This window comes from Pholcus phalangioides, unplaced genomic scaffold (genome assembly GCF_987345545.1).
Source record: "Pholcus phalangioides strain wild (caught in Gottingen) unplaced genomic scaffold, Ppha-v1.0 ptg000021l_1, whole genome shotgun sequence".
Classification (NCBI taxonomy): Eukaryota; Metazoa; Arthropoda; class Arachnida; order Araneae; family Pholcidae; genus Pholcus; species Pholcus phalangioides.
Genome location: NW_028301614.1, coordinates 580,002 through 601,588, shown reverse-complemented (window position 1 = coordinate 601,588; position 21,587 = coordinate 580,002). Strand labels below are relative to the sequence as shown.

At 33.9% G+C, this 21,587-nt stretch overlaps 1 protein-coding gene across 1 annotated transcript in view; it reads left to right on the top strand.

Moving 5' to 3' along the window:
* The window catches only part of LOC149070467 (cadherin-like and PC-esterase domain-containing protein 1), a 168,238-nt gene that overhangs the window by 67,284 nt on the left and 79,367 nt on the right, over window positions 1–21,587 (top strand). Inside the window, exons 4-7 of the mRNA XM_089248967.1 lie at window positions 14,749–14,941; window positions 18,444–18,634; window positions 18,747–18,831; window positions 21,145–21,364. Coding sequence (XP_089105093.1) covers window positions 14,749–14,941; window positions 18,444–18,634; window positions 18,747–18,831; window positions 21,145–21,364 — 689 coding nt within the window. The remainder of the gene's footprint in view (window positions 1–14,748; window positions 14,942–18,443; window positions 18,635–18,746; window positions 18,832–21,144; window positions 21,365–21,587) is intronic.

Sequence of the window (21,587 nt, the reverse complement as noted above, 5' to 3'; positions counted from 1 at the left end):
GTGTGAGATACTCAAAGTAGACCAGAGGTTTTATTTTAAAGTATAAGAGGAGAGATTTTCGCTCTTCGAAATCTCGATTCTAAGATTTTTTTTTTTTCTCTTTCGTGCATCTTTTCGTCTCTTATTTATTTATTTTTTTTATCCAAAACTTATCTCTCTTGTTGTGTGTCTCACAGTAAAGCTCATCCCACTTCTCGAAGAACTTGGTTGTGCTCGAAGCATTCTCGGTTTACAAGCTATGCAAATGGGATTTCACACTTGACGTGAGGTCCCTGGATGGAAGTAGGCGAAGCCCACGATTCCGTCCTCCACTTCTCATTTCCAATCTCTGCTTGAGCTTTCTCTCTCTGTGTTCGCCCTCCATTCTCACAGACATCCTTCTTTAGGCTCTTTCTTTTTCCCCCCAATATAAATAATGGAGCAGTATTTCTCAACTGGATCACACAGAGATAGAAGCAAGAGAGAAGATGAAAAACAAACCTCTCTCGCTTCTACCATTTCTATCCCATTTAAAGGCGACACGCCCGCGAGAAATTTTTGTTTTTCTTTTATTTTCTTCTTTCTCGTAGTTTCTGTTCCCTTTTCGGACTTTGGAAAGATTTTTATCATCTTTTCTAGAGAAATATATGTGAAAACACAGGCCCCCGAGAGCTTTCTTCCCACACTTCTTTTATATATGTGCAGATATATGTACACGTCACAATTTCGAGTTCCACATTAAAGTGGCACCGAGACTCTTGATAAGCGTTTTTCACCCAACAAAGTATATTTTCAAATGTTCTAATGACATGATGTCGAATAGAGATGTGTTTTAAACTAATTGATGACATTTAGTTATGATTTGAGAGAAATAAACTAATTTATCAATAATAAATGTTAAATTAGCTGATTTTTGTATGCTTTTAATCTTTAATCATAAAAAAGGCTGCAGTTTCATTTCGAATATAAATGTGTGTGTGTGTGTGTCTGAGAGAGAGAGAGAAAGGAGCATGGCTTCTACGATTCAAACTTTTAACCATTCTTTTGGACAGTTTGTAAATTTTATGATAATTCTGTTAACAACTTGATCGTGTTTATCAATAAAAAATTGAAAATAATACAGAACCTAGAACACTTCCTTGAATAGCTGCATTTCTGATTTCCTTCCAGTCAGAAAATTCAATGGTTTTTAATGATACGAAGTCATTCATACCAAGCTTTATAATGCGATATGTGAGATTCAAAAGATGATATAGTGCATGTAGTGCATTCGTTATAAGTTCGTATACTTAATTTCTGAAACTTGACCATGAGAAACTGTTTGGGACATAACTGATTAAAGAGCATGAAGCATGGAATCTACATGTGATGCTGCTATAAACTCGTATTGATAACATCTCATTAGTAAACCTCTCATAACAGTTGGATTATCAGTGTCTTTTAACGGATTGGCCAAAATGAGGTTTATTGTGATTTACAATCTCATTTGTTTGCTTTCGGATCCAAACGCAGCTCTCAACTGTGCATGGAAATATTTACTTTTAAAAGTTTAAAAATAGATGGCATCTTATGCATTCAAACAGCATTTCAGATATCGTTTCCTTCTTGCCAGAAACACGAATGTGCAATGTCCTTGGGAAAAAAAGGACGTGGAAAATGATGTTTGAATGTTTACTTAACCCATGTTCCTCTATGGAAATAATTTTCCTAAAATGTTTTGTAACGTGTTTCCATAGGGAAAAACATTCGCGTTTCAGACGCAACTTAGGTAGCAATATAAGGTATCCAACCAGCTGGAAAAAAAGTAAAATTTGCACATTTATGCGTCTGACATGCTGGGGGACGATATGTAATAGTGATACTGATAACTTTGAACTCGCGTGAATATTGAACCAAGAAATGATAAATACCATATCTCAGTGATTATCAAAAAGTGCGTGCGGAGTTTTTAATAATACTCCGCCATAAGCTTTTTAAACTCTATTATGAGAGATGTAGACGTGGGAGTAGCGCTGTTAGAATTTGGAAGCTTAAGTACTTCTGGAATTTACTAGAAAGATTTCTTCAAAGAAAACTACAAGGTCCGAAAAATCAGCTTCATGATAAAAGAATTTTTTTTCATGAATTCAGACCTGCGTTTGTGTAAACGAAGGCAGTTGCCCCAGTGGGTGAAGCAAACTTTGTTTACATATGCATTATTTATATTAAAGTGAAATAACCATTTTACTTTTGTGTCTAAAATTATATTTCTTAGAGAATATTATACACGCATGTTCAAAAGCTAAACCACAAACTGATAATTCCCCATTGTAACTATATATGATCTGGATTGAAATTACTATTGGCTTCTGCATCTACCCTCATGTCTTCACTAGAGGTTCAGAGACGGTAGTGCAGTATCGAGATGGCCATCATTGCACCATATGCTTGCTATGCTCGCACAATTTCTTTCTGTCATGGGACCTGATGCCATATTTACGGACGATAACGCAAAAGTTTACACAATTTGTATTGTCGAGCATTACGTTCAGTCTGAAACATTGAGATAAATTTGACATCCATGGAAAACGTTCAACTGCTCTCCATGACCTTTCCCAAAGCCTCGGTGAGGTGCGCGAACAAGTATTTTGCTTACGTGGACACTGATACCGCGAAACGCCATTGGTAATCTTATTATTGGTATGGATAGACGTTGTCGACCCTGTGTAACCAGCACAGGTGGTCATATTTCATATTGGCCGATCTTCTCCATAGAACGTTTTTGTGGCTCAATGGATTGTTCGTTTCTATGCCAGTTATTTAATTTTGGATTTTCTTTGTAATTTCACCAGAGAGTGTCCTTTGCTTCACCCTATAATCCAACAAAAAATAATAAAAACATTTGCTTTTATAAGAATTTTTTTTTATTTTGTTACTTATCTTTTCAGCATTAGTGTACAGAATATTGAAATCTTATCATCCATTTTTACGACATCACTTCACAGGCTCTTTAATGTCCTTATTCACAATATTGCCAAAAGTCTGTGTCCTTTTTAGAGTTTAGACACTTTCTCGAATTTCTAGAAAAATACTGAGTAAATTATTCTGAAATTTTTTCACTTAAACCCTATGTTTATGCTCATAATATCCAGTGTAAAATTAGTCACCCGTGCATTTAGGGAATCAACAAAAAATTAAATAAGAAAAACAAGTTTTTGATTGACCCTTGACTTGTAACTTTGAAAAGTTATTGAACCAACTTTGCGCAATATTTTCGTGCATTTTTGTGAGAATAGCGCGTATATTCACGATAATGTTAATTTAATAAAAATTCCAATTTTCATCGCATGATTTTTGCTTCCAACGTGCCGAAATTTCAATAAATTTTTGCAAAATTTACAGAAAACATGACGCTGTACATGAGACATAATATATGGAAATTAAAAATGTTACAAGTAGTTATTCAATGAGATATGAGTATTTTTAGTAACTGAATATTATAATCACGCATGCTCATGAAATATAAATTTTATTCTTCATAATTTGATTGCCAGATATATAATGCATCTTACATAAAAATTTCAACTAAATGTCATGAGCCTTCAGAAAGATACACGTGATATTATGAGCTGTAGTTTCGGAACTTGCTGAAAGCAACTAAATAATGAGGGATTTTCCACAAATTAGTACACGATTATTTTCTATTATTTGATTATTTCGAGAACAAGCTCGCAGCATCATGCGCATAAGCAAAGACGCGTGTCTTATAGTGTTTTAGAATAACACGCGTGAATGATGTCAAAATAAACAAAATGAAGTCAAAAATGAAATAACACAATTAATCATATACTAATTTCTGGGAAATCCAATTATTGAGCTCCTCTCATTATTTAGTTACTTTCAGCAAGTTTCGAAATTACAGCTCACAATATCACGTGTATCTATCTGAATATTCATGGCATTCAATTAGAATTTTTATATAAGATGCACTATACATCTGGCAATCGAATTATGAAGAATAAAATTTATATTTCATGCGCATGCGTGATTAATATTCATTTACTAAAAATACTCATATCTCATTGAATAACTATTTGCAACATTTTTAATGTGCATATAGTATGCCTCATGTTTTCTGTAAATCTTGTAAAAATTGGTTTAAAACTCGTCATGTTAGAAGCAAAAATCATGCGATGAAAATTGGAATTTTTATTTAAAAAAAAACATTTATATTATCGTGAATATACACGCTATTCTCACAAAAATGCACGGAAATATGTCACAAAGTTCATACAATAACTTTTCAAAGTTACAAGCCTATTGCAGGTTTTTTGATAAATATGAAGATTGAATATAAATATGAATATAAATATTAATGAATATAAATATTGCAACCCTATATATTAGGGTTGATCAAAAACATTTTTTTTATTTAATTTTTTGTCGGTCCCCTAAATGCGCTCGTGACCAAACATTCACTGGATATTGAGTACAAGGATAGGGTTCACGTGACAAAAATTTCAGAATGATTTACTCAGTAGTTTTCTAGAAACTCGAGAGAAAAAAATGTCTAAACTCTAAAAAGGACAGACTTTTGGAAATATAAGTGTTACTGAGTCTGTACATTATTTTTTTCTATTTTGGAACAAAAATCAATTATTTTCGATCTAAATTACTTATAAAAGAAACAAATAAAAATACAATAAAGTGGAAAGAAAATAAACAAGACTCCACTGGAAACAAATTATTAGAGTAAAATTATTCATACACATCTAATACAATAATCCTTTAATAAATAAATATCTCATATAACATCAATTCCCACGAAGTCTTTCAACTTGAAGGAAATTTGTCGAGAAAAAAAAAATGAAAATCAACTTTTACAACACGAGATAAAAGCATAGATACATTGCATATTCTTTTACTGTAACACCAACTTAATTTGGTACAGATTTGGCTACTCCACTGCCATTGACCGATGGGGACCAGAAATAATAATAAAATATAAAACTACTCCCAGAAAAAAACGGGAAAAGTTGGAAAATAAAACATGTCAGAGATAATGAAGATTAATAGCATCACCTGGGAGAAAACGGGCAAGAAAAAAAAGGAATCTCTTGAAGGGAAAAATAGAAAAAAAAGCTGCAAATATAATGTTAACTCAGTAATTTAAGCTTCATTTAGAACCAAAACTATTCTCCAAAGCAAAAAAGCTTTTTCTTCTCTTCTATTTGTGAAGTCATTAATAACTGTTTATGAAGCGGAAACGGATGATATTATTCATACCCCGATTTATCACGAGCAAAAATTGAAAATACGTAAACGATGAATTTTAGTACTTTTTTTGCGAAAACGATAAATAATTGCTCGTTGTAATAGTGAGGGATTGTGGGGGAAAAAAACAATGTATTTATATTTTACTTCTACCTTTTGTTGAAATATGAATAATGATCGCTTCATAATATGCATGTGTAAAAAAAATTTTGTTGTAAAGTGAATGAGTTGTAAGTTCTATGAAACCAACCACTTATCGCGTTGTTAAAAATGGAAGTATAATTATATTACTGTATAATATATATATAGACATCGATTAAATATCTTTCTCAATACAAAAATATATATTAATTGTCGAATGCTGTGTTGAATTATATAGGAAACTATATGAATGGGTTTTGAAAAGTTTCGAGTAATCGTAGATATTTTACGTCGGTAAAATATTAAATTATTAAATTAAATTAATAATAAACTAATTAAATTAAATTGATAATTTATCAAATTAAATTAAATTGATAATTTATCAAATTAAATTAAATTGATAATTTATCAAATTAAATTAAATTGATAATTTATCAAATTTCCTATGGGGGGTTAAGTGTGGTTTGCTGTCTGTGTGATACTGCGGAAAAATACTGTGTATGGTGGTATCTGATATTCATGAGTGGATGCAGGCTACTCAAACGGGAGGGGGCGAATTACTGAAAGTGTATATAGTGAAGGGGAGGGGACGGATGTCCATTCCCCCACTGCTAAATGCCAATAATGACCCCGCCCCCATTATACCTCCCAATAATACATCCTTTTACAGAACGGGGTCCACTGGAATCACGCATTTCCATTTACAACCATTTCAAGAATGGCACATTTTGGGCTGTGAAAAATTGTAATTTTATATTTTTTTATGGTTTGCAATTTGGGGGAAAAAACTACACATCTTGGATTTTATGTTGACGGGGCATCGAATTCGATGCTATGGGGGGGGGGGGGGGTTCGGGGTTGCATTGACCTTCACTACGGGGGGGGGCTCACGATATCAAAAAGGTTAGGAAACACTGGTTTATACGTTTAATATTTTGAAAACAGTGAAATAATACCCTTTTTTTCGATGTCATTATAGTCGCGAGTTTCATTGTATGAGTAAAGTTTTAATATCTGACTAGATTTATGTATCCGCTTAATATTTTTATTTCGCGCAGAGTGATGATGATGATGATGTTGGTGATAATAATATGATCTCGTTCATACACATGTTGAAAAATTGATGTACGCGTAAGTAAGGTGCTTGTTCGCTCATTAAATATCTTCTGATTAACAGAGCACCTCTTTCCGCTGAAACAAGCTAAAATGTATGTCACGTATCCAAAGACGAAGAAGAAGAGAATCAACTGTAGCTCCTGTTTCTTTTTACTCCGGAAAAGACAAAAAAATAATTTTGAGGAAAGAAAAAAAAATAGTAAATAAATAAAAACTGGAAGACGAGCTTCATTTGAACGTGATTGCCATTTTAGGTTAACCTCCTCGAACGTGAACCGAGTCTTTAATATTACCTCAACTTTTCATCCGAACTTGGCGAGATTTCGGTTCTTTGGCTGTTGGGATTATTTTCACATTTTATTTCTCATGTCGACCGTTCATCACTCTACCGTATAATATTATTTAAATCTTAATTTTTTTTAAACATAATTTTGTTATTGAGTAGCTTATTTTCAAAAGGGAACATTTGAATTTTTTTTCCAAATTCATTTTTTTAAGGGTTTCTGAATCGTTGGGTTGAGTTTCATCGAATTATGCAACAGGGTTTATTCCAACGGAAATATTTTAGATAAAAATTATATTGTGAAGTTAGTCGTTTCTACCAAAAAGGAACATATCCACCTCGTTCGCTCACTTCGGTATTTTTTGTAGAACCTATTGATAACAGTCACCCATGGGACCGAATGAATTTGGCTTTTTTTTTTGGTATTTGATCTTTTCTAGTGTAATTCTTAATTACAGTGAATATCGCATATGACACATCGCATCTTCCACGATCATCACGAAAAATTAAAAGTAGACCTGGGTGCTTACCCAAAGAATTCTTGACTTGGATCATTTATAGAATGGCGATTATTTTTCAGAGATAATGTGCATATGGGAATAAATCTGGAAAAATTCCCATCATTTAAAATTTTATTTCAACTTAAATTTTTATTTTCTGTGGAACGTTTAAGGATATTCTAAACGTTATTTGCAATTTTTAAAATTATCATCAGTGCGAAAAGTTTTTTTTGTCATTTTCAATATTCAGTCACTCAATCAAAAAATTGTAAACGACCAATTCACAAACATCGATCCCCTCACAACAAAACCCAAGTCGAAAGCATAAAATTACCGTATTCAGTCTTTTTTTTAGTCATAAGCCATGGTCAGCTAACCAAGAACAAAAATCGTCTTACATAGTATAATACTCACTGAGAGAAATTCCGATGTTTTTTAACTTATAATTCGCATATTATACAGTTTACATGGAAAAATATCCGCATTTTCACACAAACATGAGACTGAAACACGAAACTAGCATCCCTGAACTCGGTGATACCAGGCTGGAAATTACAATAGCCATTTGAGAATTAATTCCCTATACTATTAAACACACTGGAAACTTTACACATCTCAAGCAGCATGAAAACAAGTTATAGACAAGGAATAGAAAGTGTTCCATTCCCATCACAAACACCATTTCAAACAACTGAAATGAAACAGGAAAATGAAAAAAATAAAATAAAATGCTATCCAGAGTGAAAGGGTTATACATACTGTATCGCTAGCTACCCACGGTGGTATGTCTATATACATACGCACAAACACACACATATATAGAAATTATACAAAAACTTTCATTCCGGGTAAAAACACTCCTCTACTGAAAGTAATCTCGTCTAAGGGAAACAAGAAATTCAATTTGTGCTGTTTCCCTCTCTCTCTCTCTCTCTCTCTCATTTCTTCTACCTATGGAAGATATACACACAGTGCTGTGTATGTATTTTACTTTATTTTTTTTCTATTCCTTTTCGATGCCGGGGTTTTGAAGCTGCGCTCTCTGTCTGTTCTAAGGCAACATGAATTCGAAAGTGGTATGTGAATTTTTCATCAGAGTAACTCCATACGAGGATCGAGATCTGCCACGCTTTCTACTTTCTTGCTATCTATCCGCCCTACTTCCGGTATTACATTATACACAAATACATACATAGATATATATATATCTTTTATACGTAGGTATAATACTTCCCAATTTTATAGCCTCATCTCGGCGAAGGGGGCTTCGAAAAATACATTAGAACAAGTGGTAGGTTCCGTGTATGTTTGTTTATACGAGAATATTTGAGTGAAGGAGGTTGTTTTCCTTTCCTGTTTTTGGAGGGTCTTTGAGTTCAAAAGGTAAAGTAAGAAATGAAAAAACCGTGTTTGTATATGATTTCCAAAGAGAGCCGATGTACACGTGTTTGTTTTTGCACTAGCATTCAATCTAAGTATAACGTCCTGCAATTAGATTGAAAGTGTCTTGTGTTAGATGCGTTGAATCAATTCACAATAGAAATTCTCCGTGGTTGGGGGGGTACAAGTACCGTATTTTTTTAAAGTGGCACTTACATTTCAAGGGGCGTCACGACCTTTGAAGTCGAATTTTCAAAAATTATTCAAAAATATATATTTTATTTAATTGTAAGTGAAACACTAAAAATTTCGTGTCATTCGATTAATTTTTTTTCAAAATAAAAGAAAAAGAAGTAATGAATACTAGTGTAAATGTTTTCAAGAAAAAAATCTTTGAACGTGGTTTTCTCAGATTGCAGTTTTCAAGTTAATCCGTAATATCAAAAAAAAAAAATTACAACACCAAAAATTCTGAAATTTTGCCGAAATGTTTATTTGACACGTGTTAGTAAAAGTGGACCTCGGATAACAATTGACTAATGGGAAGTATTTAAAAAAAATTTAATTTACATTTTTATAAAACTTCAAAACTCTTCAAAATTTCATAAAATTATAACAAATGATCAGATATCAAAGTTAGAAATTAATTTCACTAAAACATGTTGAATAAATATTTCGGTAAAATTTCAGAATTTTTGGCGTTGTATTTGTTTTTCTTTATACTATGGATGAACTTGAAAACTGAAATTTGAGAAAACCACGTTCAAAGAGTTTTTTTAAACATTTACACTATGATTTTTTAATTATTTTTCTTTTATTCTGAAAAAAAAAACAAACATATTAACCTATTGACACGAAAATTCCAGTATTTTATTTGCGATTGAATGAAATACTTTTTGAAGTCATTTTTGAAAATTCGACTGCAAGGGTCGTGACACCCCTTAAACCATAGTTTTGGAAGCTTGTGGTGTCTACGTCAATTTTTGTTTTTAAAAATACGATTTTGAAGAAATTGTAAATAAAAATTATTGTATGACATTAAAATAACAATTAATTAAACAAAATTTAATATGTTCTTAAATTTAGTAAGAAAAATCCTTTTATGTCATTGTAATGCCAATATGATATCACACTAAAAGTTGTCATGTATTTACCTATGCATTTACATTGCATTCATGAATGGAATAACTTTTCTTTTATTGCTAAATCTTGACTAACTTGATTTAACCCATATTGAGTCAACTTTTATACACCACCACGAAACTAGAACATGGCTCCCACACACAAACATTTGTTGCCATAAGCTTTTATCTAAGTGTGTAACAACTAAACATACAACTTTGTATGTTGTATGCATCCTAAAATTTTCAACAAGATGGATAGGATGGACCATTAGTTATTAATACACCGTCAATCTACCGTTTCGACAAGGGCGCACAAGTATCGTTTAGTAAGGGACAACTCCAAGCTGTGGTGTCGCAGGGAATTTTTCTCTCTAATAGGGTTGTGAATAATTGGAATGGCCTACCCTCGGAGGTCGTGAGTTCTAACACAATTTATAGTTTTAAAAGAATTACGATAAACATATTGGGATAAATCGCGGAGCTATCCTTACCTAGATAAGACAATCATCTTTTTTATGTGGGCAGTGTATATATCTTAAATGGTTTTCGAGGTACATTCGACGCTCAATATAATGATCCCCCCCCCCGCCCTATTCCGTCAAAAACGGACACGTTATATCGAATGGAAAACATATAGGTAGTAGTTATAGGAAAGAATTTGGGACTTATCTTACATGTCTTTATAATGGAATAGTCGCTGTAACGTGGAATCGTTATAACGAGCGTTGACTATATATGTTTTTATATTGGATTGCTATATTTTAGTGTAGTTCACATCCATATTTTTTATGAACACCTTTTTTTCAGCCACCTCGCTGGGCAATTTGTCGGTATTTGTGTATTGTATTGCATTTGTGTTCGTGCATTTTGAAGATATCTTCATTCGAACTTGTGATCTACTTCTGCATGAATACCTTTCGAAATTTGCATGCTTGGTGGGAAAAACGAGCGGTATATTGAATCAATTATAGTGATTGATGATCTGATAAATCTGTACACGCGTTATCAAGAGTAAAAAACAGCAATAAATTACGTTTTGAATAAGATATGCTCGATACGTCTCTTGAAGACTCATACTGCTGTATTAAAGCATGTGAGTTAGAGGCAACGCACGCGTTCCTATCATGTGTAGCGAGATATCTACAGGAATACAATATCAAAATAAAATGAAAAAAAAAAAAAAAACTAGGGTGAAAACTGATTACACAGTTAAGTGGTAAAGGAAAAAAAAACAGAAATCCCCAAGAGCACGAACTGGCAGAATTTTGTTGTCAAAAAACCCTAGTGTCATGGTTACACCGAAGGTAGCAACAGGATAGTCAAGTCTCGTCACGCCCCCTGTTGTCAGTTATGATGTCTAGCTTCGCCTCTATCCATTTCTAGCCTTTTTTTTACATTTATATTTTTTACGAGGACCTATTTTATATGGCCAATGGCTCAATAATTAATGAGGGGTGGAGAAAAAAGCTAGACAGTGTATATATAAAAAAAAAATTAAGTGAAAGGACCACTCTAACACAACAAATTGCGCAATGTACTGTTTCGCATCGAGATGAGAGTTATCTCGGTCATTTTTCATTGCTCGTAAAAATAATGGTAGAACGATCAGTTCTGTAGAAATAATCACTGAGTGAGATGGATAGTCTCTCTTGTATTTTTTTAGTACTCCTTCGTCATGTGATATTGACCGCTGAATCACCGGCGAATTTAACCACCCTAAAAAATACCAACTCAATTTAAGTAAATTTTTTCACTGCGCTGTAAATAAGTTTCTAAGTAATTCAAAATGCTCAAAATATTGAGCATATAACCCTCTATGCCCATAAAAACGTATTAAAAACAAATTTCCTTTACAAAAACGCATGTAAGTGGGTGCTGTCAGCATATTTTTAATTGAAAAAATACATCAGCACAATTTAAATAACTGAAGCGGATTTTTAAATTAGCTAAAATTGTTAAGTAAGGGTAAAATAAAAAAATCAGTTTGCCTTGATTTTATTGTTGTCTGCTAACAGATAGAATCTTTCTCAGCAAATTTGAATAGTTTTTACCTTGAAATTTTTTCAATTTTGTGCGACTTTATAATTCTCAAAATATACCACTCTTTGATATGGTTTGGCATGTCAGGGTTTTGACCATCTATTTGCCATGTGTATTTAAATATACACGGGAGTATAGAGGGTTAAGAATTTGTTGTAGTTAAACAATCCGGTTTATCTAATCAAGATGCAGTCGGCACTCGTTATAACGACCCCCACTGTCCTGCCGAAAATTAACGTTATATTGGAAGGTCGTTGTATTGAAAGGAAAAACATATACACTATCTACCAATAAGTATTTGGACACCTGTGATAGAAAAGAAAAACTAACTTTATTCAAAATCAATAGTTGGTAGAGCCTCCACGAGAGGCAATTACAGCGTGAACCCTCCGGGGCATACTTTCCACAAGTCCTTGTGTGGCGGCTAGTGGTATTTTCTTCCACTCGGCTTGGAGAAGACATGTCAGTTCCTTCACCGATTTTGGACGGGTAGGGCACCCCTTAATTCGGCGATCCAACTCGTCCCAGAGGTTCTCGATAGGGTTCAGGTCTGGGCTCTGGGCAGGCCAGTCCATTCGACGAACCCCATTGGCACCATACCAAGCCTTGGTTAACCTCGCAGTATGACAGCTGGCATTGTCGTCCTGGAAGTAACAGGGGTCCACCCCGTAAAACTGTCACAACGTAGGAAGCACATTGTCATCCAAAATAGTGCAGTAGGCATCGGCGTTGAGCTTACAATGAATGGGGACCAAGGGTCCCAGTCCATACCAGGAGAAACACCCCCAGACCATAATTTCACCTCCGCCGAACTTGACTGTTGGCACAATGCATTCTGGCAGGAGACGTTCTCCAGGCAGACGCCAGATCCAGACCCTGCCATCCGAACGGTAGAGGGTGAACCTTGATTCGTCGCTCCAAAGAACCCGTTTCTACTGATCTATGGTCCAATTTCGATGTGCTTTGCACCACATTAACCGAGCAACGCGGTTGGACTTTGTGATCAAAGGCTTATGGGCAGCAGTACGACCATGAAAACCAATCAGATGTGCTTCCTTACGGATGGTATTCATTGAAACAATACTCCCGGATGCCTGTTGAAACTCCTCGCGGATGAGGGCCATCGGTTGGGTGCGGTTCTTCCGAATTTCTCTGGACAGCACCCGTCGGTCTCTATCTCCCAGTTTCGTTGGTCTGCCGACTCGGGGCAAATTCCGACAATCACAGCTCACCTTCCACTTCTTAATCACATAGGCCACTGTCAATTTTGGGTACTTCAGCTCGCTAGATATGTCCCTTAAGGATCGGTCATTTTTGTGATACCCGATAATTATACCTTTCTCGAAATCAGAGAGCTCCGAACTGCGCGGCATCTTGCATGCGACTACTGCCGATGTTGTTTCCTACACGATATATACCGGCGAAGGGAGTGACGTATCTCAGGACCGCAGATATCGTCATTTGCATAGGTATCCAAATACTTATTGGTAGATAGTGTATAGGTTACTTGTTGAAAACGAAATGTCCTAAATAAAAACATTTAGGACTTATCTCCTACCAGTCGTTGTATATATAATGGAATGATATTTATAACGCGGGGTGGTGTCGTTATAACGAACGTCGGCTGTATTTCTATTCAAAGACATTCGGAGAGAGGACCAATGAATGAAACAACAATGAACTTTAATTTTTGTTTGTGACTACAATGAACGTGACACTTGAAAAGCATTTTTTGAAAACAAATAATTCAAGAATGACCGAGGTGGGGGAGGCAATATGCGCTGCGTTTAAAAATTCCTTTTAGTATAACGATGAATTTAATGCAACATGTTGAACATTCGTGACTTAAAGCGCAATCAAAAAACAGATCGTTGATATTATAAATTGATCACGATGGTATTGTTGTTTCATGGTGCTTTGCAGATCTAGAGTTGTTTCGGAAGAGCGATCGAAAATGTGTAAATTTTTTTAATGCAAGTTTTACGTATCATTTCATCACTGAGCACTTTTACAAGAACCATATTTATACTTCCATCGATCATATTTTTTAACTTCTTAGGGAAATGACTCTCATACATGTTCTGAAGTAACATGCGTACATTAGATATGCTATTCATATATTCCTAGGGACCATACATATATACTGGTAGAAAAATACCTATGAACACCACCCAATGCTATAAATACCTCGGCTGACCATATTTCCGTAAAACGAATACGAGAAAGCGGGATGCATACAGGATATCGCCAATTATCCCTAAAAAATAGTCAAAGGTAAGTTAAGTTGCCAGTTACAGCCCAAAAAATTGTCAAAAGCAATTAAAGGTGTCAATTTTAGCGAAAAAACGGTCAAAGGCAAATGAAGTTGCCAATTATAGCCAAAACATTGTAAAAGGTAATTTAAGTTGTTAGTTACTGCCAAACAAAATTGCCAAAGGCATTAACGCAAAAGTCACGAAAATAACCTTAAATCTTGATTTCAAAACTTGAAGTAAGCCTCTTTGAAAATAAAGAGGAAAACGGGACATTTTATGAAAAAACTTGGGATGATCAAAATTATACGGGTATATACCGTAAAGTACAGGACTTGTGGTCACTGTACAGACATTCCCGCGAGTGAGTAAAATATCGGGTATGTTTCCCGCTAACTGACAAGGTTGTGCATCTCTGTTTTTTACGAATGCAAATACAAATACAAGGCTACAACAGGCAAAATGCCCAACGAGTGCTTGAGGAAAAAGATGCCCAAAACAAATATAAAAGAATGTTTGGAAAAGGTTTTGAAGGATAAAAATACGTATATTATCATTAATTAATACCATGATGGCAATAACGATTTCCATATAGATTTCAATATTATGAATAGTTTTACATATAAATTTTAATGTTTGTACATACTGTATCTATATGGTATTATTTTTTTTTGTTGCAGATAGAAGACCAAGTGTTGAAAAAGTCTCAGGTAGCCGGTGACAAAATCGTAATGGTACGGGGCCAAGCACGTGTGATAACTAGGGACTTGAATCTATACAAAAAAGTCCTAGAGACTCACGGCTTCGGAATCCTAATGCCGGTAGAACACGAGGAATTGTCCAACTATACCCATGGACATTTTGGACGCAGAGGTTTGTATCTTCCCTTAAACTAGTGGCTCCGAAAGTGTGGGACTCCCCCCCCCCCCCCCCAAGCCAATGAACTAGGACGTCGTGAGAGATTCTGCTAAATAAAAATGTCCAAATGAAAAATTCATTTTAATTTTAAAAATATGTGAAAACTAAAAACTTCTTTTACTCAGCTGAACTAATTACCATACAATGTAATTTTTATGAAACTGTACTAGTACAATAATCAATATATCGAATTAATAATTGTGCAGGGTGACTCAGAGAGAATCGCCCGATTTCAAAATTGTATATTTCTTAAAAATTGAAAACACACAATATAATAAGTAGAGTCCGGAAGTTTCCAAGAAAAATTCCTTAATTTTTTTGTAATGCCTTTTTTTTTATTTTTCCTGCCGTAAATTCTTATTTCGGTATTGTTATATGTTTATTCATGAATTTCAGAGGCCATGTTCCGTAGAACTTAATGCTTTTAGCACTGAAAACTTCAAAAGTGATTTTTTTTCTTTCAAAATTCTCAACCCTTAGTATTAAGGGACTCGGTCGATTTCCTTCCAGATGGAAGAGTTTGAATTTTAAACGTGTTCACGCGCCAAGTCCGATTTTCTTCATTGTAGGTGATGGAATGGTGGGATTTTGAAACTTTTCAAACATGTCATTTAAGTAACCAGTAACCATATGTAAAAATTATATGCAATTTGGTGTTGAGAAATTGAAAGAGCTTTCACGAAAATGTGTTGATTCGGCTGCCAAAAAAGGGTTTTTTTACTAGCTTTTTATCTGCTGTCGATTTTAAACAGTAATTTTTGAATTAACGAATATTATATAAAAGCATGGTCATATCTTTTATTGGAAAAATTTCTGTTTCAAGTTGATTTATAAATAAAATTCATTATAATTGAACTCAAATACAGGGAAATTTCACGCAGTTAAATGTTGATTAATATAATTTTTACTTTTTATTTTGCTCGCTTAACAAATTTTGTTTTGTTTCAAGGCAATTTCAATTTTGTGCGCGCCTGAATAAATTATTTTGTTTTTAGCGTCACCTATCTTTGACTTTGAACATTACGTCCTATTTTTACAGGTATAGCCTTTAAACCTATTTCTTTTAGATTCTATAGGGTTTTTTTTATCCGAGAAAATAAGTTCTGAATAATTTTTGAAATGACTGATTATTTGGAAAAGTTGTACCCACTTATAAAATAATCGGATACAGTAAAATATCGGTTAATACGATGTTTCTTCGGCTTTTATGTGCCCGAACCATTAAAATAACATAAAAAACTTGCACATAGTAAGTTACAGTTTGATTGTAGGAAACGGCTGGGCAAATTGCCCGACATGCCCAGGGCATGTAAAAATTTCGATTGGGCATACATTTCTTATATGCCCACACGTTCGCTCCGTTCGATCCATAAATTTTCCAAAAAACACTATGTATTCCAAAATCTTCAACGCCGATATTTTCGGAATGACCAGAAGCATTGATTTCTCTCTTTACTCCTTTAAATTGTAAACATATCTTTTAATGATTATTTTAGACATTTTTAGTGTCTTTTTGCATGTCTATTTTGACCGTTTTTTTTTGTGCTTAAATTTCCGTGATCCAGTGATAAGCAATGTATGTGGATATAAGGAAGAATATGTGTCTTCGCGCGTTCCATGAACAATTTTTATCAATGGTCGATTCCAAGTGCAGAATCATTTTCAAATCGGATTATTCTTTGTTAATCACCCTGTATGCGAAAATCACGGACCACCTCGCTACACTTCCACCTTGCATAAAACTTCAACTGCAATCAAATTTCAACTGCTCTAAGTACATCAAAAAACAAAACAGATATTTATATAATATAAAAAAAATCGAATATCGCGTTGAAAGTGAATATAGTCTAATTAAAACCCCGAAACAAGCGTTGCAAACAATTTTTTTCGGAACAACACACATTTAGCTGAACTTCAGCAAATTGAACTGTCCCAAAAACTGGCACATATGGTGGGCCTATGTAATGAAGCCGCCGATAAAATTTTTTCATTGAAAGGGGGGTCGTGCTTAAAAAAAGTTTGGAAATCACTGACTTAAAGCCTGTACAATAACATGCATACAATGTATATTCAAATATATCGTGCGAGGAAAATTCACCACTGCGGAATTTACCGAAAGGGAAATTTATCACAATGCCATTCAACCAATGAAAATTTACCGCTTGGAAACGCATGAAAATTAATATTTAACGCCTGAAAATTAATCGCTAGGAAAATTCACAGACAAACAATTCATCGACAATGTAACATACTGAGTAAGTGGATGAGTACGTGAGTGAGCAAGTGAGTAGTTATTGATCAAGGGGGAGTTGGCAAATGAGTAAGTGTGAAAATGAGTGAGTGAGTCATTCATACGGTCTCTTCCTCAATCGCTCACTCACTCGATGACTCACCCAGTCCACTCACTCGGTCACTGACTCGCTCAATAGCTCACTCGCTTGGTCACTCATATGGTCATTGGCTTTCTCGATCGTTCACTCAAACGGTCACCTACTCAGTCGCTCATTCATATGGTCATTCATTCGATCAATCAGACGGTTTCTCACTCGGGTATTTATACGCTCACTAACCTGGTCACTCATTTGGTAAATCAATTGTTGTCAGTGAATTTTCCGTATATCAATCCAAGCCATACGGTAAATTTTAAATCACTTATGTTCAAAATAATCATATATTGGTGAAATTAATCTTTTCTTGGCGCGGGGGGTTTCATACCTTTTAATATGGGGGAAAACTATGCTCTAATAGAAATATCATTAAAAATACTATTTAACTATTGATTTATTTTAAAATTTTTACACATGTTCTTGATTGTTTGTGCTATCCTATGCTGGTATAAAGTTTTACATACCTTGGATACTGAATGTTTTATAATGGTTTTAAAAATGCATTAAAGACAGCTTGCTCGCATGATAAAATACCGTGACATCAATGCCATTGAATAAAAATTGATTCAAAATAAAGGAAACTGTTCAGTACATGAAATGAAGCCAAATGTTGAGAATTCATTGAATCAATCTTATTTAAAATTAAATTTTAAAATTTAAATTTCAAAAAAATTTAATTTAAAATTTTCTTTTAAGTAAGATTGACTGAAATTTCAGACTTTTATCTCATTTCATGAAATAAACAATTTCATTTATTTTGAATCAATTTTTATTCAATTACGTTGATGACATGGCATTTTATCATGCACGTAAGCTGTTGTAGTAAGATATCTGTAAAATTATTGTTTAAGATATGTAAAAATTTTTTTCAAGATATGTAAAAATTTTTTTCAAGATATGTAAAACTTTATACCAGCATAGCAAATGTATCCAATCAAGAACATGTATAAAAAATTTCAAATAAATCAATGATTAACTAGTATTTTCAATGATATTTCTATTAGAGCATAGTTTCTCACCATGTTAAAAGGAATGAGACCCCTCAAAGACTCTTGATTTTTTTACTTAAGATTCACTAGATTTGTACAAAGATGACGACGATGACGATGCCATAATCGACGACGCTTCGAAGAATAGGAACACGTCTTCACCGTCATCGGCTCTAAATAACTGCTGTTGGCATATGTTGCTGTGCCTGACGTTTTCTGACGATTACTGTCTGCAGCCAAATGAGATACACAACCTGAAAGAATTCCAAAAGGTTTTCTTTTTAAAAAAATTTTTTAATACACGTTCATTAAAGTTTGAAATTGAGAATTTGATCTTTTTGACTGAAACACATCATCACCCCCTTTCATTTTCTTATGTCACAGGTGAATCGATTTCCTGGACTTCGCAGTGTTTTATGGAAGAGAGATGCTTTTTGTTCCACGATGACGATGGCCAAACAGTTACCAGGTAAATTTGTACATGACTCAAGGCAGCGGTCTTTAACCTTTTTCAGCCTCGACCCAAAATCAACAAGATCAAAGTGATATCTATGGGACTGTTTTTTTTAAGTTAGTGATAACCAGTGACGCAATAAGTGCATTTATAACAGAACTGTAAATGAATTTGTGTGACTCATCTCTGAAGTCTAGCGAATCAAGTTTGGTTCGTGACCTATAGCTGAAGAAACATCCCTGGCTGTGAATGGATTAAAACGACCCATCTCGGAAGCTTCTGCGACCCATGGGATAAGAATCCCTGACTTAGGAGGGGGGGGGGGTTGTCTATTACTTTTTACATAGTAGAAACTTTCTTATGTAGAAATATTAAAAATATTATTTATCCATTGATGTATTTCAAATTTTTACCACATACATTTGATTGTATATGCTATCCTATTCTATAGTACAAAATTTTACATATCTTTAATACTTAATTTTTTTAAGATTTTCTAAAAAACGCGTTAAAACAGCTTACGTGTATGATAAAATCGGATGAAATCAATGTAATTGACTGAAATATAATTCAAAATAAATGAAACTCTTCAGTTTATAAAATGACGAAAAAGATTTGAGATCCATTCATAAATAATTGAGTTATAGAAAACAAAATTATATATTTTTAAATTTAAAAAATTTAAAATTCAATTTGAACAAGATTGAAGCAACAAAAGTTCTTAGTCTTTCTCATCATTTTATGAACTGAACAGTTCTCTTTATTTTGAATCATTTTTTATTCAACTATATTGATTTCATAATATCATGCATGCAAGCTGTTTCTAATGTATATATTTTTTGAAAATTTGTAAAAAATTAAGTATTGCAGATGTGCAAAATTTTATACTAGCACAAAGGATAGCATATGCAATCAATTATATGTGGTAAAAATTTGAAATGAATCAATGGACATCATAAGAAAGTTTTTTACCATGTTAGAAGGTAGGTGACCCCTCAATGGAATGTATGCTATTCCCCGATTTGAATGTCTTTCAATGGTAAACTTATTAAGATATTGGAGTTACGGTATATGTGATAAATCAATTGATATGCATTGTAACCGTTCATTATGCATAATCGCCCATTCTCGTCTCTGTAATTTTTACATATCTATTACGATTATACCGAATATGCATAATACCCAATCGTTGTTGGTGAATTTGATAAATGCTAAAAAAGAAATATCAGTTTTACGGATGATTATACTTAAAAGCATGTCTGGTTAATTTAATTTGAATCTGGTTAATGAATTTTTGAAGTTTATTGCTTTTGCCGGTGATTAGGCATAAATAAGAAAAAAAAATCCTTAATGAGTTATACATCGGGGTCCGATTGTAGAATTCATTGGATAGGAGTTTGTTATATTGAGGTCTGAGACTGCATACGCACAAAATCTCGTAAAAATTCGTTAAATCGAAGAATCTTCTGAATGAAAGTTTGCTATACCGGGAAGAATTGTAAAATTCGTTTATTTAGGAGTTCATTATAACGGGATATGATCGTAAAATTTGTTAAACCAAGGATCATTGTATCGGAATACGATCACGAAATTCGTTAAATGAGCGCTCATTACATCTATCATTATATGATAGTAAAATTTGTTAAATGAGCCATATCGGGGTACGATCGTAAAATTAAATGAGCGATAATTATATCAGGGTACGGTTGTAAAATCCGTTAAATAGGAGTTTTCATATCGAGGTCCGAATTCAGAGTTCGCCAAATTATAGTCAATTATAGGATTTATTTCGGGATGTTCGGAAAAATTCGTTAAATCAAAGTTCACTATATCCGGTTCACAAGTACGGTCGCAATATAAATAATAAATCTTATTACGGCAGTTGAAACGATTTGTCATATCTATACGAAATGGTGATTATGTCACCATAAATTTAGTACGATTTATAGTGATTAACCACGTCACTTTGATAATGCGTATAATCACCGGTAAAAGTGATAAATTTAAGAAAATTTATCAAACTTGCATAAATGTTCGGCGATTATGATAATAACCAGTTTTATAACATTTACCGTAACATATCTACATTTCCTGCCCTTAGGCCGGGATTATACTATAAAAGTTTGATAAAAGTTTTTTTTTATAAAACTTCAAAAATGCAACCGATCAGCGTATAGGTCACATTTGCTCGAATGTGTCCAATAGACTTGAAGGGGGAAAAAACAATCAATAAGCAAAGATCGTAAAAGATCTTTGGTGAAACTTTTATAGCGTAATCCCGGCCTTACAAGGACAAAATCAAATTTTAACTGAATAATTCTTTTAAAGCCCTTAGAAACGAGCAGATATCACCGTTGTGTTTCGTCTTACCGGCCCAATATCGTCAACTGGCTCACGTGGCCCAGGCATTGGGGTACTCGGCCAGGTGGACAGTCAAGCCAATTAGTCCGGGTACAGGAGGAAGGCGTTACAAAAGCTCTGCCCTCGACAGCGGTCACCCGAAGATCTTTGATCTATCCACGGAAACTGGAAGGAGGCAGTTACAAAGGTCAGGTGATCGCTCTTTGTTCCTTATTTTACTTTATTCTCTTTGGTCTTTGTATGCGTTGCAATGCTCTTTAATCTTGTCCCCAGTTTTTCTTTCTTATAAAAAAAATAATACTCAATTTAGGTGATTCTATTTGTTTCCCCCCCCCCACCCCTTTCAATATAATTCGACGATAGAAAAATTGTGGATAGTATTTGTCAAAGATGAAAAGAATATTTCCAGA